The sequence below is a fragment of the Pagrus pagrus genome (assembly GCF_965226575.1).
Source record: "Pagrus pagrus genome assembly, chromosome: 4".
Lineage (NCBI taxonomy): Eukaryota > Metazoa > Chordata > Actinopteri > Spariformes > Sparidae > Pagrus > Pagrus pagrus.
The window spans coordinates 16,930,702-16,957,170 of record NC_140188.1 but is presented as its reverse complement, the minus strand read 5'-3'; the positions used below and the strand labels follow the sequence as shown (position 1 = coordinate 16,957,170).

The 26,469-nt window shown below is 41.0% G+C and overlaps 3 protein-coding genes across 3 annotated transcripts; 1 reads left to right on the top strand and 2 right to left on the bottom strand.

Annotated features, from left to right (window-relative positions):
- Positions 1-1,168: 1,168 nt before the first annotated feature.
- On the top strand, positions 1,169-7,343 carry vtna (vitronectin a). The gene is made up of 8 exons (XM_084351180.1): positions 1,169-1,364; positions 2,721-2,840; positions 3,389-3,793; positions 3,873-4,012; positions 4,100-4,256; positions 4,628-4,780; positions 4,863-5,372; positions 6,292-7,343. Exons 1-8 carry the CDS (start codon positions 1,307-1,309, stop codon positions 6,408-6,410), a joined length of 1,662 nt encoding a protein of 553 aa, XP_084207306.1. The 5' UTR covers positions 1,169-1,306; the 3' UTR covers positions 6,411-7,343.
- Positions 7,344-7,481: 138 nt separating this feature from the next.
- On the bottom strand, positions 7,482-16,462 carry scarf1 (scavenger receptor class F, member 1; the record flags this gene model as incomplete). The annotated part of the gene is given in 12 exon segments (XM_084351179.1): positions 7,482-8,876; positions 8,972-9,109; positions 9,474-9,598; positions 9,830-9,941; positions 10,035-10,141; positions 10,927-11,055; positions 12,756-12,974; positions 13,050-13,590; positions 15,592-15,693; positions 15,816-15,877; positions 16,139-16,288; positions 16,290-16,462. Coding segments are annotated over 12 exon segments (2,958 nt in total). The 3' UTR covers positions 7,482-7,776.
- A 291-nt stretch (positions 16,463-16,753) lies between these two features.
- On the bottom strand, positions 16,754-26,200 carry rilp (Rab interacting lysosomal protein). Its single transcript, XM_084351166.1, has 8 exons — positions 25,565-26,200; positions 23,283-23,406; positions 21,437-21,558; positions 20,332-20,517; positions 19,873-20,042; positions 19,576-19,701; positions 19,376-19,474; positions 16,754-18,173 (listed from the first exon to the last, which is right to left on the bottom strand). Exons 1-8 carry the CDS (start codon positions 25,901-25,903, stop codon positions 18,047-18,049), a joined length of 1,293 nt encoding a protein of 430 aa, XP_084207292.1. The 5' UTR covers positions 25,904-26,200; the 3' UTR covers positions 16,754-18,046.
- Between the last annotated feature and the right edge of the window lie 269 nt (positions 26,201-26,469).

Below are 26,469 nucleotides of genomic sequence, written 5' to 3'. Positions count from 1 at the left end.
CCTCCTGCATCACAGCAGAGCATGCTCATCATGTGCATAAACACTGCAGGCCCTCTGCTGGAGGAAGTGAGAACAACAACAGCGCTTCACCATCACTGTTACTTAAAGGAGCAATATGTAGTTTTGGGGAAGAAACGTAAATCAGAGGAGAAAGATCTTCATTGACTGTTTCAAACTTTCTTTGTTTTCATGACTGTAACTGAATAAACTAATTTGAGTTTGAGTTTGAATGAATGAATGCATGAATGCACATGTATTTCGGACATGTGAAAACAAAACAAAAAGTTAAATTAGTTCATAATTAATTAATCATAATCAATTTACTTCCATTCCTAAATCTGGGTACCTTCGTATGCTCCCATCTAATTATATACTAACTCTATATACTACATGTATAATTAATAAATCACATATATAAATATATTTACATACACACCCATATATCCATATAACCATATGTGCTGAACACACATACATATACATACTGTACCTACATGCACACACATACAATGTGTTTCTGATTACAGGCCAATATCAAGAGGGGTGGAGAGGCAAGTCTTAAAGGGTAAGTCCACCAAATGTACACATTAAAGTGTGTTTACAGGACTTGTGGAGTCCTACTGCTGAGTGAGGATGTAGTATAAAGCCTTCTGTGGCTTCAGAGGAGGCTGCATGTAATCTGATTAATTGCCTCCAGTGATGTCACTCAGTGGCTAAGTTGCATTGTGTTGAACTGCGTGAAGACTGAGTGGAGGGCAGTAGATATGACATCCTCTGTGGATCTGTTATGGTGAGAATGATCAGATTATTGTTGTGTCAGCAGAGATCTTGCAGCAAGTTTAATTTTCTTTCTAGCTCTATATTTCACGGTCTGTGTGGAGCAGTTGTAAACTCTTCTCTACTAACTTGTAAATGTCTGTCTAACTGTTTTATGAGACGACACAGCAGGGCCAAAACTCCCATTGACACCAGCTGCAAGCATTCAAGTCTTGCCCTTAAAGCAAATAATAGAATAACAACAGATGATGTTCCTCCGTCACTAAATGACTCACAGATTACCGTAAAAGAAAAGCAGAAGCGGGGTGATCACAGGTCATCAAATGGTCAAAGTGCTTAAACATTTGTTTCCTATTGACTGCATTCTCTCTGTGTGACTCTGTTTATCTGCTCCTCAAGTAGAAAGAGGCTTGCAAACAAGGTTAAAGTAAACAAAGAAGAGGGGTGACTGACACATGTTTCCAATGATTGGAAGCACACAGTCCTTCATTGCTTCTCTCAGTCTGTGCTCTCATACCACAGAGGCAACATGAGGCTGTGGGCTGTCCTGCCGCTCGCTCTGCTCGCTCAGGCTTTAGCTGTAGACGGTAAGTACTTTACAAAATGGTTTTAAAGGTTAGAAAAGTGTGTAAATAGAGGAGTGTTGGTGGTTGTTCTGTAGAGTATTATCATGTTACAGTCAGCCCTATAATAATGTGCTGGTGTCTGGTTGACAGTTTGTATATTTCTATCAGCAGCTACAACTAAATATCGATTAAAGTAACATTTAATACATTAATTAATTTCATTTTTCTGTTTTCTCAACCATTAGTCCAATCAGAGCTGTCTACACAATACACATTGTTACAGTAGCTGACTGTAGCAATCATAGAACAGCAGATAAAGCAAATCATCATGTAATCTGTGATTACTTTTTACAAGTAAGTTTTATTGTTTTGTTTATAAAATGACAGAAAAATGTGAAAATGCCCATCACAAATAGAAAGTACAGTCTTAAAATTGCTTGTTTTGTCTGACCAGTAGTTCAAAATCCAAATGTATTCATGTTTAAAACTATATGAAAGTATGAACAGCAGCAAATTATCTAATTTATGAAGCTGGGATTTGTGAATGTTTGGCATTTTTGCTGATAAATTACGTTAACAGTTGAGCCAGAGTCTCAAAATAGTTGGTATCTGTAGGTCAGAACATCAAATAGTTTTATGTTTCAGCAGTTATGAGTACACACAAGTTACGAGTACACCCTTTGTGTTGAAAAGTAGGACAAAAAAATGTTTACATGTTGCACAGGCGATGTTGAAAAGATGTAGAAGGTGTATGTGCTCTGACATAATGTGCTGTTTCTTGTATTTCAAATATGACTTATTTTACGATGAGGACTAAAAACCTTTCCGACCCATGTTTCATGCTGCATGCCATACAAGCACACAACATTTTTAAACCCTGGGTGGGTCTGAAGAGAACATATGCTCTCTTACGCAAGGAGGGGATCCTGTGAGGTCAGCGTAGATAGTTACAGCAGAAAAAGTTGCGTAAGTGCTCAAAGAAATTCATTTAATCTTATTTGTCAATTGTAATTTATTTATTGATTCTTTCATATTTGAATTAATTATACTTTTAAACATGATGGGGAATAAGTTTGGGGACAACAGCATCCCCAGTGTAAATGACACCTCTGTGAGTACATATCGGATACAATACGCAGGCATTTAATATACAGCATTTGCTAAAATGATAGAATATTTTTAATAAGAAAGAACAACATATCCCATGATGAGACTGGCATGCTGTCAAAGCCTCATGGGAGCTATAATCAAATAAAATCTAACTAATTTAATTATCCCAGGGAGGAAATTCATTTGGTCAGAAGTGCAGTACAAAAACACAGCAAGTTAAACAACAGAGACAATCTGTGTTCTTTAAACCTGACATTTTATCTACAGAGTCTTGTATGGGTCGCTGTGAGAATGGCTTTGACTCTGAGAGGAAGTGCCAGTGTGACTCCATGTGCAAGTATTACAAGAGCTGCTGCTCCGACTATGAGGCCACCTGTGGCATGACGAGTAAGAAACCCTCTCTGCCTATTTCTTTAAAGGGCAACTCCACCGATTTTACACATTTAAGAGTGTTTACAGGTCTTGGCGAGTACTGCTGCATATGTGAAGGGAAAAAAAGTAGTATAAAGTCTTTTGTGGCTCCAGAGGATGTTTCATTAATCTGATAAATTGCATCCAGTGCATTTGTAGTTGTATTGTGGGTAATGTAGGCTCCAAGTTTTGAAGAGCAGGCCACTGGTCTGCATTGCACTCGAATAACACTGTTAAACAGCAGAATCAGAGATATCAACGTTTTATTCTGTTACATTAACCACAATGCAATTTAGCAACTGAGTGACATCACTGGAGGCAATTTATCAGATTACACGCAGCTTCTTCTGGAGCCACAAATGACTTCATACAACTTTTTTCACATATGCAGTAGTGCCCCAAAAATCTGTAAACACACTTTAATATGTAAATCTGGCAGAGTTATCCTGTAAAATACAGTCATGTTATAAGTCAAAATGGTTCCACATAGGGTGGTCACTGATATTTTACATTTTCCCCCTCAGCTCGCGGAGACACGTACGTGTCTGCAGATGACGATGATGAGCAGTTTGAAGGCACCACTCCGTCCCCTTTTACTGCCACCAGTCGTCAGCTAAGGCTCGCACAGCAAGCCATCTCAGACTTTGGCCGCAGAGGACAGCAACATCCCGCAACCACACTGGAGATGACCAGACCTCCTCGATTGATGGACACCATATTTCAGAGAATACCTGTTACACAGAGGACACCCATTTTAGAGGAAGTCCCAGCTACACAGGAGGTCCCCACTACGACTAAACCTCCTCAGACCACTGTTAACAGCACAACAGGCACCACTGCAGCCCCCGACCCTGACGCCGTGGTGTGCAGCGGGAGGCCCTTTGACTCCTTCATGCAACTAAAAAATGGCTCCATATATGCCTTCAGAGGTGAGTGACCAAGTGACAAAGTGATCCCCTAATATTTAGATAGTCAGAAGATCTTTCATGCTAATTCACTTTTTTCTAGGGGATTACTTTTTCGAGCTGGACCAGAAGTCAGTGCTTCCTGGTTATCCAAAGCTCATAAAGGATGTGTGGGGCATCCGCGGGCCTATCGACGCTGCCTTCACCCGCGTCAACTGTCAGGGGAAGACTTACATCTTCAAGGTGGGCGCACAGGGAGTGACTTCTATCCATTTACACCAGTAACAGGCAAGTCAAATGCATGTTTAAATGAATCAAATCTTTCATCAGGGAAACCAGTACTGGAGGTTTGATAACGGCGTGCTGGACGATGACTACCCGCGAGAAATCAGCGTGGGCTTCGACAAGATTCCAGATCATGTGGACGCAGCGTTTGCTCTGCCCGCTCCTGGTCACAACGGCAAAGAGAAGGTGTATTTCTTTAAAGGTACAGACAAATATTACTAAATAAATCCAGATGTTAATTCAAAATATTTGGTATACTTAACATGAAGTTACTTAAAGGTGCAACACGGAAGAATTGGTCAGATTTCAAAATCATGGGGGACAGCATATCACCAGATTAACTGCTAACTCCTGATAACTAAGGCTTCAGTTAGCTAGTTAGCTAACTGAAGCTAACTAGCTCAGTGTTGGTGTTGCTAAACATGCTTTTCAACACATTTTCTAGATATCATATGTCAAAACTGTTATTCCTTCACATTTTGTTTAGAATTTTGAATGTTTTCAACTAAAATTCTCACAAATAGCACCTTTAAATAATAAAGATTTACATTTCCATCTTGTTGGTTTCTCCAGGTGAACAGTATTACACGTACGAGTTTTTGCACCAGCCATCCCACGAGGAGTGCATCACCATGTCTGAGAGGTCTCCGTCCACACTGTTCAGGCGCTACACTGACGTATACTACAACAACTATGAACGTTCCCTCAGCGAGCTCTTCTCCAACTGTGAGTTGTGATGTGAGAGATCATTTGTGCCTGTTCTGGGGTGTTGTCACTTGATATATCTTAATTACTTTCTAATGTTTAGTGCCCCAGCATCATGACAAACACCACTTCATCGAGAAGGACTGGAAGGGCCTCAAGGCTCCGGTGGACGCTGTCATGACAGGCAGAATGTACGTCCCTCCGTTGAGGTCCACACGACGCCGCAACGACTACCGCAACGACTACCGGTATGGACAGCAGTATGGACAGCAGTATGGACAGCAGTATGGACAGCAATGGGGCCAGCAGTATGGACAGCAGTGGGGTCGTAGGAGGCAAAGCCGCTCACCCGACTGGGGGTCAATGGGGATGAACATGGGCCAGGAGTTTGCAGAGAGGGGTATGGAGATGGGTCTGAGGATGGCAGAGAAGAGGATGGAAATGGAGGAGCGGCTCGGGCGAGACTGGGACAGACGGTGGGATCAAGACTGGGACCAGGACAGACGGAGAGATGGTTACCGCCAGAACAACAGAGGCAACTATGACTCCAGGTCGTTCTGGGAGCCCCTCCGGAGAGATCAGCCCATACAGACCGTCTACTTCTTTAAAGGAGGTAAGACGGCAGATTCATTAGTGGTGCAGTTTAGCTTAATGATAAATGAAACTATTTAACAACATATTCATTCATTCAACCTTTAGACCTCAAGATGGTCCAACTGGACTCACTACCACTGCCTTGCTTGGATGCCCTGTACACAAAAACTGAGATATTTATTACAACTAGAATGGCACTCAGTAGGGAGCATACCTCCCCTTTAATTCACTCAAGCCTGTATATAAATCTGCTAGATCCAGATTTTTTCGGATCCGAACGAACGGACACGGTTTGAAACATAACCTCCTTTGATGTGCTATTTTTTTAATTTTGTGCAGACAAGTCATGGATCTTGTGCAGACACACTTAATAACTTCTTCCCACAAGACAATAACTTGTGCGCACAAGACAAAAAAAAAACCCTTAAGGGACTTTAGGGCCTCTGTACAACTCAGCGTCTCGGACAGACCGACGGAACAAAGAGTTGCAGATGTCAAGAGTAGCTGGGAGAGGAGACAGGAACTCAGTGATGTTATTAAACTTTCCCCAGCTCTCGTCTGGCCACAGAAGGCTTATTATAACTAGTTTCGCATGCTGTGTGTTGGTCCACATGACAGAGAAACAGACGGAGAAACTGTTTACACTCACTCCGTCTGAATTTCTGCTTGATATTCAGTAGTTATCTATTTCATAAACAAGACTTAATAGAGAAAAGTTTTGAAAAATGTTGACAGTGAGGAATCCAAACTACTGTCATGTTATGTTCACTGGATAGGAGTGAGATTTTCTTTACACAAGGTCATTCCCAGCAAACATGAGCTGCTCCCATGGATAAGAATATCTTGCTCTTTGATATCTAGATATCAGTTTTGACCTACTTCTCCTCTCAAATTATCCACAGAGGGAAAATAACTGTCTTGTTTTATGTGTTTTCTAGACAAATACTACAGAGTGGACCTCAGGACCAAGAGAGTCGACCCCGGTTCACCTCCATATCCCAGATCCATCGCCAAGTACTGGCTCGGCTGTTCAGACACCACCGGGGCAGAGAAGTAGTTTCAAATGTTTTTAAATATTTTGCTATGATCATCTGGAATACATTTGTACATTATTGATAATTCGTTTTAACTGAAACAGGCCGTGTTGGCAGTAAAAAAAGAAAAGTGTGTCAAACATGTTGAGTGTAACACATAACTAGCTGCACATCAACGCGAGCAAATATCGGAGATCAATCAAAGTCCACATACTGCTCGTCACGGCCAAAGTTCAGCTGGTTGAACTCTACTCTCATCTGCTGTCAACATCAGCTGAACCGCTTTATTAAACACATCTGTAGAGAAAATATTCTTCAGTTGTATGTTACTTTATACTCCCTCTGAGGGAAATATTGTACTTTTACTCCACTTCATTTATCTAAAGAATATAAATTAAAGATGTGAGCACCTATGTTTGTTCATTGATGTTTTCTAAATCATGTATCCACAAACTTTTTCAAAATGTTTATTTTCATTATTAAATGTCTACATATATACAGTGAAAATCAAAATATAAAACACTCATCGAGGAGGTTTCATGCACCAGATCTTGTCGTATGGTCACACAGATGTTGAAGAGAAAAAATCCTAAAATTGCAATAATGTGGGTTTTACCCGACAGCAGCATGACTGTGTCAGCAGAGGTCAGAGGTCAGAGGGCAGGAACAGGTGGGTTCATGCTTGAGAGGAATTTGACCGTCGGTCATAGATGTGAAAACATTCTTATAATTCTAGTTTTCTGACCTCCATTGACTGGTTTGAGAGACCACAATAAAATACTACAATATATTTTTGACAGCTGCCTTTGACAGATGTCTAAAGGCTGTACTGATGAAGAGTGAACCACACTTGAAATTCACTTGAAATAAATTCAAACCTTGTTATTGTCTGTTCTTCCTTGTATTTTCATTTCTGACAAATAAAAACATCAGTCCAGCAGCAGACTCGAATCTTATTCTCATGTCTCTGTTTTCTGCAGACAGTTCATGATGACAAACTGATATTTTTGCTATTGTTTGCTCCTGTCTTTCTCAAAAAGCCCTGATGTTTATGCCTTGAGGTCTGTTTATCCCCTCTGAGTCCAGGCCCAGACATTACAGTACTTGTCTGTATTAGTGTCGTGTTTTTGTTTCATTTCTCTTTCAACCTACAATATAAATTTAATATATTTTCTATAGCGATAGGCTAAAAGTTGAGGGTGTTTTACATGTGTACATTAGTGTTTAACAAATAACACCATAATTCAAGAATCACAGACCTGCAATTTACTCAGATTTACAGTAGTAACTAACTTTTCCTTTTGTGTCTGTAATCTCATAACTGCTAACTGATAATAAATATGCAGCTGTGTTCGGATCAGACCCTCTGACATGTTAGTTTCTCAGAGGTTACGACTGTTTTATCATGACGTTTTCATAGCAGGGCTCAGCACCCTCATTGGCAATGACCTCAGTGAGACTCGCAGCGTCTCCTGCTGGTCCCACGGTCAGGTAGTTGCTCTCGATTTTTCCTGCGCCTGTGTCTCCCTCTGCCCTCATATCTGACCCTGAGTCAGCTGGAGCCACCTCTGGCACGCTCTTCAAAATGGACGACAGTGGCCTTTTAGGAGTGCCGCCCTCCGATGGTGGGGTGTCACTATCACCGGCTGTGTCAGGAGAGTTTAGAGGAGCATGCTTTCTCCTGATTGGCTTACAAACTCCTACTTCCCCTCCAGGCGGCCCTCCCTGCTCCCACACACTGGCCCGAGCTCCGAGCTTCTTCCTCGGTGGTTTGATAATCCCTTCAGCTGTTTTAGGCTTGGGCCTGTTCGAATCCTGCTCCCTTTGTCTCTGGAGACTGCCGAGCCGTCGCAGCATGGCCTGAACGGGGCCTTCAGAGCTCGACTCCGTCTTCGACATGGGCCGACCTGCTTTACCCACCGTCACATACACTGTGGTGACCTTATCTGAGCTCCCCACTTGAGCATCAGAGGCAGATGTTGGCAGCTGAGTCCCCTTATGAGCAGCTGTGTTGGACATAGTCCGTCTTCGTCCTGACGCCCCGGGAACTTGCAGGGTGGCCCGGGATGGAGTTCTGTCTACTTCCTGGTCGCTTACCTCATAGGTTGATTCCCAATTGTCTGTTGCCTGCACGTCCACCTCATCTTCCCTCTCCTCAACCTCAGCTCCGTCCTCCTCCCCAGTTCTAGCAGCACCTCCCTGACTCTGGAGGGCAGACAGCATCAAAACCCCCCAGGGTGACTTGGGTTTGTTACGTGGATGTCCAGGGAGAGCCGCAGGGTCCTGAGCCGAGCCGCGCCGCTCCTTGGGGCTGAAGCGGGTGCCCTCTGCAAAGGAGACAGACGGGCGCTTGGATTTGGCGATGCTGGAGGTGCGAGGGATGTTGAAGGGCGAGGTGATGTCCTCGCTGCTGAAGCCAGACGGGTCCAAGAACATGTTACACTTGGAGCTCATCTCCTGGAACTCACCGCCCGCCACCGCTGGAATGTCTGCCAAAGAGATGGAGGGAGAAAAGTCCAGCCACATGAGATGAGATGGAGGGGAAAGAGAGAAATATATGTTTTTGTTGTATCCCTCTTCCTACCTTCTCTTGGAGGGACACAATAGAGCGCCTCTCCCTCCTCCTCGTCACTGTCGAAGGACGACCCCTCGGTCACCCAGCCAGAAGAGGGAGGCTCAATGAAGCTGTGGTTGAATGTCAGCTCCGGGTCATGGTGAGATACTGTGGTCGTCAATGGATTAAACAACAGAAGATGGTTATAAAGGCATTTTAAGAGAAAAACTTTATTTTTTATTTTTTATTTCCATTGTCTTGTATCAATAACTGAAGCAATGCCTGCTTCAAATATTGTGGGGACGGATACATTTTATGATGAATTTATATATTTATTTAAATTTTCCAAGTAGATGGATAATCAAAATCAAATAAGTCTGAAAGATAACTGGACTCTTCATGAGAATAGGTATTTTGCTGTGAATCACAAAATGGTCCATCTTGTCCTTTGCTGTTCATCTGGAGATGAAGAGTTTGTGCACAAGCTGTTTTATGCAGTATGATTTTATAAATACTTTGCAGCAGGACTGACCAGTGACACGAGGCAGGCCAGAGGACCAGTTAGAGATGCAAGGAAGTGCAGCACCGATGTTAGCCAGAACACTGTAGACGTGATATTTCATCCGAACTGACCAGCCTCCATCAGCCACAGTCGCTCTGGAACAGAAAAGGGTTACAGATTGTACTCTTGATGTCTTTCCAGCCCCGGAAATGTCATGATCATATCAATTTTAAGGCAGAATTATGAAGTTAATATTTCCAGATTCTTGGTTATGTTACAAAAAAACGGTTCTGTACAATATCACAGCTTCCAAATCCAAGATAAGCCATTTAATCTCACAAATGACAGCGGGCAGTGATGTTGATAGAGGGAAGAGAGGTACAGACCTGTCTTTGCCATCAACAGGGCCTCCTCCACAACACAAACAGCAGAAGAGCACAGCAAGGAGCAACAGGAGCAAAGGAACCAGCACACCTGCTAGTACAGAGCCTCTCACACCTGCACACAAACAAACACACATAAAGAAACACATAAATTAAGAATCAGGTGATGTAATTCAGGATGGATGGATGGATGGATGGATGGACGTACTGTTGGGACAGATACCAGTGACTGAGTTGCACTGGACGTCTTCACCACAGTCACAGACAGAGGAGCAGTTGAGGCCGAACTGCAGGGCGGGGCAGCTGCTGTTACAGCTGGAAAAAAAATATAAAATCACATAATTACATCACATCGGCAAACACAAAATCCTGTTTTAAATGCTGACTCATGTTCTGTTTGACAGTGAAAACACACTGTGATGACTAACCAAAACTGCAGCGTCAGAGAGCAGAAAATTAAAGGGGACTATGATGGAGATTTTGCCTGTTTTAGCCAGCAAACCTCAAATTGCATACACAATAAAGATTCTACCAATAATCATCCAAAGCTTACTTTGTTTTTTGCCTAAATTATACATAAAAGTTCATGACTGCAGTGCTGTTTAGAGGCCGACTGTTATAGCAGAGGTTCTTTGAACGCACTAACGAGGCAGATGTACATGTTACATTAGACGCTAATGTAAGTTTGACAAAAATTAACAATAATAAGTTCTCGTGTAGTCGTCCATGGATGCAAACATGCAATACCTTTGAAGACTAAATAAATGTCTACTTTTAGCTTGGTCTTGTTTTGTCTGTTAAGCTGATGATGTGGTTGAACACTGTGGATCTTAAAGAATTTCTTTAAGTTTAAATATTAGCACAAAAACGTATCACATTATTCTCCAGGGTCAGCCAACCTTGAGAATATCGATCTGCTGACATTACATCCTTTTCAGGCTTTCATAACACAACAGTCATGACAGAAAAACAGAAACAAACAAAAATGGCTCAAAAAGTTACATTTCAGTTACTCTTGATTGTAAAGGTATCACAAGAATAATGTAATTTTGTGCGTGAGTGTGTGTGAAACTATAACTACGCCCCGAGAGAAACATCACCTCTCTCCCTGGAAGCCTGGTTGACAGACACATCTTCCTGTCACGTGATGGCAGTTGCCGTGGAAACAAGGGCTGCACGGGAAGCTGCAGGCGTCTCCGAACGTCCTGTTAGAGCAGGCCTTCTCACACCTGGCAAGAGGAAGCAATGACACAGATAATGAGGGCAACACACAGACCTACATTCATTTTCTAATCATAGCATCAACCTCACTACGTGTTTTAACCATTTAGACTGATTGTACTCTTTTCTTTTTAAACATGGATACTTGTCCCACACGTATACAGTATCAGTCCATACGAAATACACACACTGTGTAACTCCGGCTACTTTAGAAATGTGAAGACGAAAGCAAAGACGAGATCAGAAAAGCATTTTCACACAGATTTAACTTTTAACCATTAGTAAAAACTACAAGGATTAACTAAAAAACTCCATGAACTTACTCCAAAGCATGTTGTACGATTTAAAGCTGTATTTTCCTCCTTTCGGGCAGCTATTTGCATTCATGTCCATACAGTATAAAAAAAATCTATATACAAGGCTGAAACTTGCTTGAGGGAGGCAGTCTAACCATCACATGTTTATATCAGTAAATGGCAGTGCAGGTGTGAGCTGTGACTGACTTTGTAAATCTCACTTTTTTTTCAATGCAAGAAACTTCCAAATCCACATCGTCCTTGACTTTCTGACTACATTGTCAGTTGGCTAAATGGACTTTGGATGAAAATTTGCTGATGTTGGAACAAACAAACAGGTGTATACACCAATAAGAAAGTGATTTCAGTTGAAAATGTACCTTTTGACAGAGATAACCATAAACTATGACAGACTTTAAGCAAGTTTCAAATACTGTATTTAAGTACAGTTTTGAGGTACTTGTACTTTACTTATCTCAGAGGCAAATATTTCAAAGCAATGAACACATTAAAGGGGCACTATGTAGTTTTGGAGAAGAAATGTATTTACAGTGTTAATGAGGTAATAATACAAACTCAGAAATATTTATTTTTCCATAACTGAATAAACAAGCTGTTCTCAGAGGGAAATAGGGTCCCCAGAACACCGCTAGAAATGTGGCAGGGTCCGCCAAATGTAAACAAAGTAAAACAGTATGAAACTGTGTTGTCCTTTAAGGTCAGTTTGTTTAGGCATAAAAAAAAAAATCAGTCAATGAAGATCTTTCTCTTCTGATAAAAACATTCCCCAAAACTACATAGTGCACCTTTTTAATGCATTAACAATTATAATCCAATAACTTAATAAATATTATTATGAAATGGGCCATTGCAAGCTATGAGTACTTTTCATTTGGTATATTTCGGTGCTTAATCTTTAGTAAATTTACTAGGTAGGATTTTGAATGTAGGATATTTACTTGAAAAAAGTATTTCTTCACTATGGTATTACTACTTTTACTTAAATAAAATATATGACTACGTCTTCCACCACTGCAGGCTAATATCTTACGGCAGATGCTCTAAAACTTAAAGTTGAACTTGATATGTTGGCAATTTGTAGGAGATTTATAAGACTGATGAAGGCCAGTGGTATTATTTTGATATATTTTCAATTAAACTATTATTAAGTAGACTGTAATTACATATACACTTCAATATAATTGATTTGGAAGTTCCTCCATGCCTTTGACATGACATATGATATGTCAACTCTATAACTGATGAGAATATGATAATTTTGGGATCTAAAAACACTAGAAAATGTTGAGAAAGTGCCGGTTATTTCTTTTTCACAAACGTGAAAAAACTCACAAATGATCCAGTAACCTTCACTGACAACTTAAGTATAAGTTCCAAACATGCATCCAAACCTGGGTCCAGTCCATCCAGGGTCACAACTCCAACATTTCCCAGTTTTTGGGTCACATGGTTCATTATTTCTGCAGTGTGGACACTTCATCTGGCAGCCGTCTCCATAATAACCAGGCGGACACGGGCGGTCGCATTGTGTCCCGTTCCAGCCGGGCTCACAGGCCTCACAGGCGCCATCAGTGGCAGAGCAGAGCTGGTTGTCTTTACAGAAACCACAGCTAAGGACAGAGACAGGCAGAGTTAGCAGGATCACACAGGCGTTGAACAATAAAGTGTACCCATCTTACACCTACCTCATTATACAGCCGCTGCCATACTTCCCAGCTTCACAGGGCTGGTTGCAGAACTGACCATGGTATCCCGGGTGGCACACACACTGGCCGTTGACCGGGACACAGCTGCTGTGTGTGAGGTCACAGTTACATCGCCGGTCACAGCTGGTTCCCCACCAACCTTCCTGGCATTCACACACGCCGGTTCGCTGATTACATGGTGACATGTGGCAGTTGCAAGTGCCGAGACATCTCAGCCCCCAGTGGCCCCAATGGCACTGACACCGACCGGTCAGCTTGTCGCAGCCGGGGCCCACAGACCCACTGCTGCCGCACTGGCATGGCTTGATGCAGGTTTGCGTGAACCAGCCCTCGTCGCAGGTGCAGTTTCCGTGAACGCGGTGGCAGTGACCGTGCAAGGCGCACTTGCAGGAATACTGGCACAGCGGACCCCAGCGGTTGGTGTTGCAGGTGCACTCACCTGTGACGGGGTCACAGTGACCGTGTGGGTGGCACCGACACACCTGACGACAGTCTGGTGCCCAGAAATCAGGAGGACAACCTGGAAACAAAGAGAAACAAACAAAGAGAATACATTCAGTACATAATACTTTAGAAAAACCTTGTGTAAACACTGTATAAACTGGTGGAATGCATCTCCGTTTTATGATACTTTCTACTTCTAGTGCACTACATTTAGAGAGAAATATTCTATGTTTGGCGTGTGACCCCTCACAAAAAAGCAGAGTCTAGTTTGGGCCCCATATCACAATTCAGTTGTCTAAGTCCTGCGAAAGCGACATTTCCTCTCTCAACTTCCTAAATGGTTTCTTTTAAATAAGAGATTTATGTCAAAGGGAGTGTGATTATACACATTTCAAAACAAAGTCCAAAAAAAGAAAAACAAATTTCTGAAAGACTTTTTTTTTTTTTTTTTTACTTATTTTTACTTCATTAATCATCTCATGACCTCTCAGATTTATCTCGTGACCCTTTGGTGGGGGCCTGACCCCTACGTTGGGAACCTTTCGACTGAAATACTTAATGTGTATACAAATATTTAAAACTAACTTCATTTTGACCTGTACAGCAGTAAAATGTTACATAACTTATGCACTGTTGTATTGATAACAGCAATCTACTTTTTTGTTTTTGCAAAACAAGTACCTTTACTTTTGATACTTTATGTGCCGCAGTCTGATACTAATCATTTCAGATGTAGGACTTCTAGTGGAGCACAATTATACTGTTGTTTGGTGCTTTTACTCAGCGTTGTAAAAAGTAACCAAAAGTCATAGTAAAGATATCATGTACAAATATTACTTTGGTAAAAGTGAATGTGAGAGTAAAAATCTTAAAGAATCTGCTATTAATTGTAGTGTATTTTAATTGTATTTTTCTGGCAGAGCAAAAGTAAATTATACATGTATTTCAGTCATGGAATGAAGTACATTTACTCAAGTACTTAGCAATTTTGAGAAATATATACTCTACTTGGGTATTTCTTTTTCTGTGACTTTATACTTCCACTGCACTGCAATGTGGAGGCAGATATAGCACTTTTTACTACACTAACTTTATTTTATAAATTTGGCAGCTAGTACTAGTTACTTTGCAGATTACATCAGAACCAAAGTGGTGCATATATCGGCAATTGGACAAAAAAAAAAACAACCCATCATCAGAAACAGCTGAATATCAGATCCGATAACTGGTGTACTTAAGAACATTTAATGGCAGAAAAAAACTTTTGATACTTAAGTTCATGTAACATCAGATACTTTAAGACTTTTACTCAAGTACTATTCATATGGATGACTTTAAATTTTAACAAAGTAATTTTTTAACACGATATCTTTACTTTTACTCAAATACGACTTTTGGGTACTTTTTACAACACCGATGTATTTACATATATTTATATGCTGTATAGTTTGGGTCGACTGATTATCAGCCAAATACTGATTTGATATTCAAACATTTTTCAGATTTTTGGAATCAGTGTTTTTTTTTAACCCGATTGTCGATTAAAATTAAATAAAGAAAAAATATTGTTAAAAAGTACAATATTTGCCTCCAAAATGTTGTGGAGTGGAAGCATAAAGTAGCAGAACATGGAAATACTCAAGTTAAGTAGGAAGTATCTCAAAATTGTACTTAAGCACAGTTCTTGAGTAAATCTAGTTAGTTACATTCCATTGATGTTTTTACTTAAGTCAAATATATGAATACTTCTTCCACCATTTGTCAACAGTGACTCATGTTATTGTGGTTTTCTATTAAATGTCTCTATATTTAGAACAAGTTTGCAATGAGCCACATTGTACAGTGTGTGTTAAACAGCAGCAGGTCACATTTCATTTAGGAGAAACATTTACAAGTTTATGATGTTGTTTTACTATAAAAACAATATCAGTATCATCTTAAGGGACCCAAAATTGTCACTTCTACACAACAAAAACTGAAATATTAAATGCACTGTGTGCATTGTTAATGAAACTGACAAGACAGACACATCAATTTGACTGATGGTAAACAGCTCCTGATGTTTATAGTAACTCACGTGTTTTACAGTGAGCTCCGTAGAAGCCAGGTGGACAGCGACACACTCCAGGATACACACAGATCTCATCCTTGCCGCAGGCCTGGTCACCCTCACACACAGCTACACACACACACACACACACACACACACAGATATACACCATACCAGTGAATGGGAAGCCAGTAAAAACATGTCACAAACAAGTCCTGTAGATTGCTGTCCAGCAGGACACTTAAACTCACGTATAGTGCACTCTTTTCCTTCTTGACGCCATCCAGTGCAACAGACCAGGGTGGACGGGTTCCTAGATACACGGAATGTGATCAAGTCTGACACTTAGCAAATAAAACACTATCAAAGCAGGAAAAAACATCTACAAATGCTAGCAATAGCCTAAGGGAATACTAAGAAAGATAAGAAGATATAAAGCATGTATTCACAGTTGTCCAGCACAGCCCAAAACTCTTTGAAATATATATATATAATACCTACAATTTGTCACAGATATAGTACTAATATCAAGATTTAAAAAACAGGTGTGAGTGAGGGTGAGGTTGAAGTGTACCTGATGTTGTGGCAGACGTTCTTCCCAGCAGGATCTAGAGTCTGTGAGGAGGACAACGAGCAGCAGAGCAGAGCACTCAGAGCTCCGAGGAGAAGATTCATCTCCACACAGTCCGATAACCAAAAGCCAGGACCAAATGTCTTTCTGTATCACGTCTTTACGTCCAGAATTCCTTTCTTTCTTCTCTTCGAGGGAGCACAATGAGAGGCAGTATCTCTCTTTCTGTCTACCCTCCACCCTTCCCTCCTTCTTTCTCTCCTGTGAGTCGTCTTGTGGCTCCGGCGCAGCCAGAGAGGTCGAAGCCCCCAGGTTTCCTCTTCCCATTTCCTGGGGAAGTCAGAGCCACTTCCTTCTATTCAGCCAGACACAGAGCTTTTTAAAGATGGTCGAACACTAACACACAAAACTCGCCGCACACACTGGTGGTGTACAAACACACACCCCTGATGTTCACCCTTTTTCCCAGAATGTATTGTTGACAGTCTTCCAGGACATGATGAAGAACGCCTTCACCCTCCTTATAAGTCAGTACAAAGATGATGACGTGATCACTGGGAGCTCCTCTAGAAAACGTTTTTTAGTCGTGTGAAAAAAAACGCATTGAGATCATTTTGATTTTCATACAATTCTGTGTTTATTGGATTTTATTGAATCTTGAAATCTTAATATCACAGATAATCCACATTTTTGAATTGTTTTTATCACATCCCATCAATAAAATTCACTCTGGTGGCAACTGACATCTTAAATCTCTTTTGCTTACAAAAATAAACTGTGAACCCAGTATTTTAGCAGAACAAGATCTGATTGGAAGGTCATTCATTGTCTTTCAGCAAATACAACATTGCTGGTCGGTCTGTTATTGTCTGAGTAGTGCTATGGTCGGACACTTAGAGGAAACAAAAGGGTCAGACAGAGTAAATGTGGAAACTTTATGGTAACTCGTAAGCTAATGGTGGTAGGAACTAAACAAAACTACAAGCCTTTTTCTCATTTCCACAAGTAAACTCACAGCTTCCCTTCAAAGGAAAGTAACCCGTCTGAAGAGGCTGATACACCAGCCAGACCACATGTGCTTACACACACAGATTCTTATGCATATTTATGGCACCTTCATTACATACAAACCAGACAGGAGCTTTGGCTCTGTGCAATGACTGAAAATTAATGAAAATATATTTTTAACAAGATAAGTTAAGGCTTAAGGGGTTAAAATGCACTCACCATTGGAAGAGACTGGTTATATATGACTACAACATTTTGTTTTTTTTGTCCTGGAGCATAAAAGTGCTTCCAATAATGAAAAATATATGAATGAACACGTGGCTTAAAAATCTCTCTATTGAGGTCAAATGTATTGATTAAATCTGTGGTAAAATCTGGATTATAAATTATAAAATTAGCTAACGCCCTCTTGTGGAGAAGACGTGAACCTAATATACTTTCCCCCATAATACTATAGGGCAGAGTTTCATTTCAGAGTGTATAACTTTGTTATATCTTTGGTTTTTGTTAAAACTGTTTGAACATCTACATAAATATCTATGTGTAATAACCCATTTCTTTTTTTTACTAACAATAAAACTTCTCGTCTGTGGTGAGTTAACAAGGTTGCCTCTTAATACTGAGGTACACTGTACCATATATACTGCAGCACTAATTACCACTTATCACTTCTGTGGGAAAATAAGGGGATTTGCAGAGTGAATTCAACAAAAAGGGAAATGAAAGCAACAAAAAAAAAGCTGAGGAGTTTGTTCAAACATTTTCTTTCACACTTTCTTTCCTCACATTCAAATGTCCACGTAATCCTTTGCCTGAGCCACAACCAGACTGAGGAAGAAGTAGTGAATGAGGGAAGAAGAGAGTCTGTTTCAGTTAAAAACTTCTCTGTGGTCAGTACCGGGCTCAGGAGGGCAGTCGCTGCTCTCTTTCATCGGTGGCCTCTGAGTCTCCGATGATCTCCCAGCTGGAGGCAGAGCTGCTCATGTGGGTGGGGCTCCGGCTGCTGCCGGACCGCGTCAGGAAGCCAAAGCTGTAGCAGACAGAGTGGAACAAACAGGCCTGAGGTCAGATCTGTAGTCAGGGATTACAGCTAAATATAGTCCAGGATTGACAAAGTCCTCAGTACAGTGACAGCAGCAGCTCAGCAGAGAGATGAAACTGCTCTGATTCACCGATGACGTCTGCTGTGTTTGTCTGATTTAGTTTATAGCAGCTGATGCTTTGGTCCACTTTTATTGCCCTTACTTTGCATTTAATGCGAGTTAGAGCACACAGCACTGCAGTGTTTTGAGTTTAACTGATCATTCTCTACTTGTTTCTCTTTGTAGATTCTGGGCTAAAGATATTATTTTATGTTTCTTAATTTATTTTAGATCATCTGTACCATAAGTGGCACTGCAAAATGCATTAAACTGGGTGTCTGATAAAGCTAAAGAGACCCATAGCACATCTTAACCCAGCTTTATTTTAAGTCCCTGGCCAGACAAGAGTCGTCAAACACATTCTTCACTTAATCAGATTCTCAGTCAAGGGGCTTTCCTTCACTTAGACTTTCCCAAAGTTACTGAGTAAGTAAGATTTCCTTCCCTGCAAGTTTTTCACTCTGGTAATTTCCAGTCTTTATTCTAAATTAATCGACTCTACATATGCACATTTCAAGAACGACAGACTTTGAAGTAGTAAATAGCAAGTCTACTTAATTTCTTCTGTTGATTTGCTGAATTACCTCTGGGTAATGAATTACAAATTGTAGTGTAACCATATTACTAAAATAAAGCACTCTAAGAGCTTCATGTTTCAATTGATTATTCATCAGGTTTCACATCCATTCCAGGAATTATGTCCCATGTCTAACATTTCTCTTTCTCCCTCCATTGCTTCTAGCAAATGCCATTAAGATAATCCTGAGCTAGCCTGCCTAGATAAATCCTCTAATATCAGTCTGACCTCTGTGTCATGAGAAAACGATTACTAGCAAAACTAAAAGTTATCCAGTGGCCTATTTAATGATGAGATCTTCTTTGGCTCGGGTCACTTAACTGACACAATAAAGCCATGCAAGCAAGGAAATTAACTTTAATGTTCTCAAAGCAAAAACACAAGCAGGGACAACCCCAGCTAAAAACCACAGATGAGGTCGTCATGTCTGGCTCTTTTCAGACCAGCCTAGTGGTTTTAAATCTGAGTGGTGCAGTGAAGCAGTGTAGCAGTGTTTGCCGAAGTTTAACTCACAGGTTTCGAATGCGTGACTCAGCTGGTTTGTCAGTGCCGTCAACTTCTGTACCATCAACCTCTGTCTGCCCAAACAGAGAACTCCTCTCCTCCTCGTCACTGAAAGAAGAAAAACAAACTTTCTTCTCTTCTGAACATATTTCTACACCAGCCCATTATTTCTGGATGTGATGAATAGGTGTTGTGTGCTTATGACAGACCTGCTTGTACATTCGTTCACAGGAATCCCGAGCATCTTTGCCTTGATGAGCTTTCTCCTTTTTTTGATGGCAGAGCCGACGGCTTCTAACAGGAAACCCGGGCACCTCTCCTCATTCAGGATCTCCCTGCAGAAATGCACCAACATTTTCATTGAGAGTTCTTCAAAACTCAACCATAAGAAATTAGATCACCTACATACCCATGACCTCAATTTACTAAAATGTGCTACTTCAGAACTAAAGCGTGTCCTAAGAGGGATACAAAACAAAACGTGTCCACACACTCAGTAGACCCACCTCTGATAGTAGTTGAGCTCCTCCTGCACCAGGAACAGGTTGGTTTTTAGCTCGTTCCTCTCGAAAATGATGTCACGCACCTCCTTCTTGGTGAAGCATGGCTGATCGGGATCCTTCCGGTCGACCGCTGATTTTTTTGTTGACACAGGAGCTGATTGACTTGGACTGGCCTGACGGGAGACAGAGAGACATCAGGTCATACAGACTACAAAGATGTTGACAGTTTCTTTTGGTTGGAAACTGCCTAATTTAAATTGGTAGTACAAGCTTTGAATGTGTTTGTAATCTCTTAGAGGTGGTTTTAATACCATAAATAAGTGTAGAAGTATCTCTGAATTTGACAGGTGAACCCACATAGTTTTATAAACAAGTAGACTATCATATATTTTTTGGACATGAAATAAAGGGAACATAAATGAACTCTATGTATGATCTATCATTTGTAAGAGGCATGCGTACAGGGCCGTTGCTGTTGGTTCTGTCCAGTTGTGCTTGGAGGTTTTCGATCTCTTTGTTTTTCTCCTTCAGGTCAGCCTCCATGTCGGCCTTCCTCTCCACGATGCTCTTCAGCTGGGCCTGCAGGACGTCCTGCTTGTGTCGCAGCTCAGCGTTCATCTTCATAAAGCGATCCAACTGCTCCTGGAGCTACAAACACACACACACACACACACACTGTTACACATGAACTACAATTTTTCATTACTCATCACTTAACAGGTTTAAAGTCAAAAAGATAGTTTTCCATATTTCTTCATTCTGCTAGGTATAAAAATAGTTAAAACCCAAAATCAACAAGACAGGGCACCTAAGAAACAATCTATCTGTATCTGTGAGTGGGGTGAGAATTTCTCCATGCGTGGGATTTGGACCAGAAGTCTGGGGGAAGGAATGAAACCACACGATGTCAACACAAGTGTAGCATTCATTTATAAGGATGAAAAAAATTCCAGGCATCCATTTGAGCAAATACTGACACTGGTTCAGCTGACCATGAGCTGTTTCTTCAGTGTTTACTCAAGTCAACTGACTGCAACTGAGCAAAGAATTAACAAATACACACCCAGTTATGGCTGCTATTCAAATCATGTGGTACATGTGCGTTGACACACATACAGGCACGTGCAACACACATTAACAAGATCTAAGCTGTGTGGGGGTGAAAACTCTGCCCTGACTTGTCTTGAGTGCAGTTAAATCCTCCACCACTGACTACGTGTATAACCTCTGCACTCTTTCCCTGATAGTAAAAAACACTTCCTGCCCTCCAGTGGGTTTATTGGTGTGGTTTACATGATCTAACTTCTATGACGCTGCCTGTTATACATGGTTGTGTGATCAGGTGTGTACGTAACAAGGCTCATACAAAAGCTACACTCTTAGCATGACAGTAACATAATAAACACTCTTGTTTCTATGTGAACAGCCAACATGCCTTCAAAGAAACAGACCTTTGTAGCCACAGTCATAAACATTATAATAGCTTTTTCTCTCTGCTCTCTCTGCACTCTAGAAACCCAAAACACAATTAAAAATCAAAAGTATGTTTGTGTTTGTGTCTCCTTACCGCCTCCACCTCTCTGGAGATGGTGGTTATCTCCTGGACTTTGGCCCTCAGCTCATCTCTCTGCCTGTCCACCACCTCCTTCAGCTTCAGCATCACCTCTCGCTCCTGCCGCTGGACACGGTCTGCACACACACACACACACACACACACACACACACACACACACACCCTTTTTTGTTAAACTTTTTCCTGTCAATCGATGCAATGATTATTACACTGCATTATATAATAATTATATAGTGGATTGATTGCTAATTAAGCAGTTTTACTGATCTGAAGTATTGAATAATCTATCATGGAATAAACTAAGCATGAGAAATGTTGAAAGTAGTGTGATGACTGCATACAGGGTATAAACATATACAACAAAGCTGAATGTTTAATTCCAGCCATTCCTGCCATTTACATGGTGAAAAATATGATAATTCTCTTTTAAGAAAATGTGTCATAAATAACATGAACCAGAAGAAACTATCATGTAACAGGTTATTGCCACGAGCTTTCTTCTACTCAAAGTGTTGTATAAGTGACAGAGAATGCTGCACGTGATCTTGAAATGTTTTACACGGAGTTAAAGGTTCAGTTAATCAAAATCACAAAAAATATATACATTATCTTCTGCTTGCTCCTTGTGATTTATCGTCTTGCAGATCGTTTTGGTTTCATGCCTCCAGGTTTTGAGATATTTGTCTCTGAGGTAATGCTACCATCCCAGCATATTGAGATAAACAGAATATTTTGTAGCGCTGTAAGCACTGAAAAAAATATTCGGAAAACTGATCACAGCGAATCCGTGGATTATCTAGAGTAAATGATATTTTTTGTTTGGAAAGATATGTTATTGTTAGACTTTCTCAGTTATATTTTTTAATGCAAACAGACCACAAATAAAAATAAATTCAGCTCCATTGTATGGGAGTGGATGGAGAAATCTCTGACGTGGATATCTCAAAACCTCAGCAAATAAAAAAAAACAAAGCTATCGCACAGGTAGATACAATTCAAGGCGAGATTCTAGACAAACAGGTGAAGCAGCAAAAAATAAGGCATTTCTCTTAAACCATTTACTGAAGCCCCTTAAAATGTAATTCTTTAACTACAAATTGAAATCAGCTAGTATATTTGAACTTCACCATACCTGATTAAAGCACGGGAGCCTGATAGCGGTCACATTCATCACATGAAACTAATCATAACATTTCATCTGCCACTTGGCCTCTTGTCAAATAAATCACAAAAGGATTAAGATGGCATGTTTTTCCTGTCAGCATAAGAAAACATAAACAGGAGTCAGCGAAGTGACTCCACCCTTTGGCTTAGAGTTTTCTACATGCTGATATTTATCGGTGACACGAGAGAAGAAGGAAGGATATCTTTTCTGTTGATGAAAAAGAAAAAACCCACACTGCAAATTTGGACCTTTTCTGGGTTTTTTTCATTGCATTGTCTTTAAGTTTACAGGGTAAGCACGGCCTTCATCGAATCCTGTCCCTCCTGTGAGAACTGCTGCTTCAAACATAACTGTTCAATTAGAAACCAGTTTGACTGCTTTCGACCTCAGAGCATTTGACTGCTAACCCACTGCTTTGAATCTGTCCAGCAACCGATGGGGAAGCATTTTTCACGGACAGTAGTGTCACATACATTTGCATTCTTGGACTGGAGAAGGAAAATTAGATAATCAAATGTTCCCTTGGGCTTTGGTTCAGTATTGTAACATCTCCATTTTTGGGACTGTCATATCACTACTATAAACAGTTTGTAGTGTGCAGCAGGGAAAGGCTTTTGGAATGACTCAGTCTTTTTGAAAGTGATTCGGGAGCAAACACAGTCCAGACAGACATACCTCCCTGCGCATGGCTGCCCTTCAGCCTGCTCTGCAGCTCCTCCCTGTCCTCCTGGAGCTGCTGTACCTGAACCTGCAGCTCCTCACACCTCCTTCTCCACTGCTGCTCCTTCTGCTGCAGCTCCTGCTTGAGAGGATGACAGACAGATGGTAAAACCATAGGCTCAGAGACAGGACATGCAAAAATGTAAAAGTCTCTTGAGCATGTAGGAATTTGGCTTCAGCAAGTAGATTGCATCTAAGTGGGTGTGTCAGTTTGTTAAGTCATTTGTTGAAATGTTTCCAAGACATCTCAACAATAAGTTCTGACTTCTCAAGAACAGATGTTACAAAGTAAGCAAAGTTAAAGATGAATCAGACAGCCCTATGATCAATGTATGTCAAAACAAATATTGATCTTGCCTTTACAACTTCAACTTCCCATTCCTTCTGTACTCTACTCATGTCACAGCAGCATTTAATGCAAATCTGTTTTATGTCCCATATGAACTAGTTCAAACTGCATGAATGTCACACTTCACAACACCATGGCCTGATCCGTATGCAACATGACCACAAAGAAGTATTTAAGTAGCAAAATGTTCTGAACATCTACAGTTTTGGAGCACTGGTATTTGAGTAGTGTTGGTTTATTTTGTGACACTTGGCTTGGCGCAAATAGCTGTTTGTTTACTTTTCAGAATGGGGTTTTACAAATGAGGCTTTATGGAACATTCACATGCCCGGATTAACCTGCTTACGGGGGCCTTGGGCAAAGTTTAGCTGCTGGGGGCTCCTATCAACCCCTGATCATGCGTTCAAGTGCATATTCGCATTGAAAGTTTCTGTTAACCTAATTGCCACAAACCACTTACCCTGCCCAGTGAACCTGCCCTGGGGCCCCGTGGCCCACTTCATCCCAGTGGTAGATCAATGTACAACAAACAATGCTATACAACCGTTAATGCTGTACCACACTGACTCTTTAATACTCTTTATATATGTTTTAAATCATTAATGATTGTTGGACATCCACATTTAGCATTACTAATGAATAGTCTGCAGTATATATAAACTTTGATACACACCAAATGAATTTAGGATACTGCTAATATGCTACTTTTACATGATGTTTGCTAACTTGGGTTGACTATATGTATACAAAGACTTCATCTATGCAGTATTATTGATTGTCAGTGTTGTACAAAGTACCTGAAAGTTAACTTTAACTCTGATGTTAAATGTAATTAAGTATCAAAAGCACATTTCGGGCAATACATGTAAATTACACATATATCAACTGTATGTCATGGGTCGACCGATTATCGGCATGGAAAATTATCGACCTGATATCATAATCAGGTTATTTTTTTTATCTGACTGACGATAAAAATAAATTTAAAAATGTGCTGCTTTGGCTCTGGTGCAGCACGTTATCTGCAAAATAACTAGTAATTAAGGTTATCGAATAAATATAGTGGAGTAAAACTGTACAATATTGTCCTCCAAAATGTAGTGGAGAGGAAGTATAATATAGCAGAAAATTTAAATACTCAAGTAAAGTACAAGTACCTCAAAATTATACTTACGTAACTACTTGAGTAAATGTACTAATAAGCAATAAGCACATGTCAAAGACTTCACTATGCAGCTTCATTGATTAGCTAGCTAGCTTCTTTTTAGCTAAGGTAGTAGCTAACATTGGTTAATTGTGCAATACCCTGCCAAGTAGCGAAAACACTGCTGTGTCACATTACCTGGCCTAAAACACACACATTTAACATGACAATGGCAAATATTAACTATTACGGGAAAATGTTATTGTAATGGTTAAATATCCCTACTGTTGACTAATTAAAAGTTAGCTAACTGCTAACTGTCACGCCGCGGTTGCCTTGACGACACAGGCAGGGCTCGGGTTCAAGATGGCGGCTTACCATCAATTAGTCAGGTAACTGACAGCTACAGTAGCTAGTACAGATTATCATATAACGCCTGGGTCTACACAATCAAAATACATATAGTTAGCTTAATTATTTCGATTATAAATGTTCTATACAAGCCTTCTGTATCTTTTTTAATGTTTTTGTTATATGTTCATACGTCCGCTCCATGTGGAAGGCGTCGGCCATGTACTAGTTTCCTCTGGCCTGCCTGTCAACTCACGTTAGGTTGATGTGAGTCACGACACATAAAACAGGCGAAACACTCGCTACTATCGTTGAAATGAAGCACTGTTACACAGCTGTAAAGTCAGTATAACACACACAGGGGGTAGACAGCCCTGGCGCCGTCTCTCTCACCCGTATTTCATGTTTATCGATGCCCTCCTCGCTCTCCTTCCCCGCACGTTTCTTCTGCTGTTGCAGCTGGATCGTCTCGAAGGTCTTCAGCAGCTCCTCTTCCTTCAGCCTGTGAGCGTGGTTCCTCGACGCGAAGCTCTCCAGCAGCTCCAGCACTTTCACGATCTTCGGCACCAGACCCACGACGCTCTCTTTACCGCATCCATCGATGAGTTTCTCCACCTCGGTGCCGATCAGTTTGGCTATTTCGTACACATCGTCGACAGTCAGAGCCGAGGACGACCTGTCAAAACAGCCCTCCGCGGGTCTGGTCTCTGAATGCGCTTCATGTACCTCCATGTCCGGACAGCTCGCTTCACATGCTCCGTCTCAACTATCGAAACCGACAGCGACTAAGACAGGCGGATCGCAAAACAAGATAATAAAAGTGAAAACAACAATGTAGAGCTGGTGGGAAAGTTTTAAAGCGCGTCCCGCGTGAAGCCACCGACACGTCTGAACTTGAGCTGCTCCTCTTCCAACAACACGTCACGCATCTTCATGGTGCGGTCACATTAAAAAGCCTGCCAGAAAGAAAAAAAAAGAAAGATACAGGGACATGGAGTACTCTGCATTAGTGCATGCTACAGGGTGCAGGACAGTACTCATGCAGGCTTCTCGCTGCAGGATCCTCCTACTTTCCTGACCAATGTAATTCGAGTACACACACAGAAAGAGACACACACAGACAGACACACTACATGCAGAAACTCGCCTGCCAAGTCGAGCATGCATGCTGATGCACGCAGCCGAGTGTGAACATTTCATTTCCTCTGCAGAGACACCTACAACAAATGCTGACCTTTAACCATCCAATAAAATGTCAATGACATAATTAAAATAAAAGCCAGACAACTACACTTTAA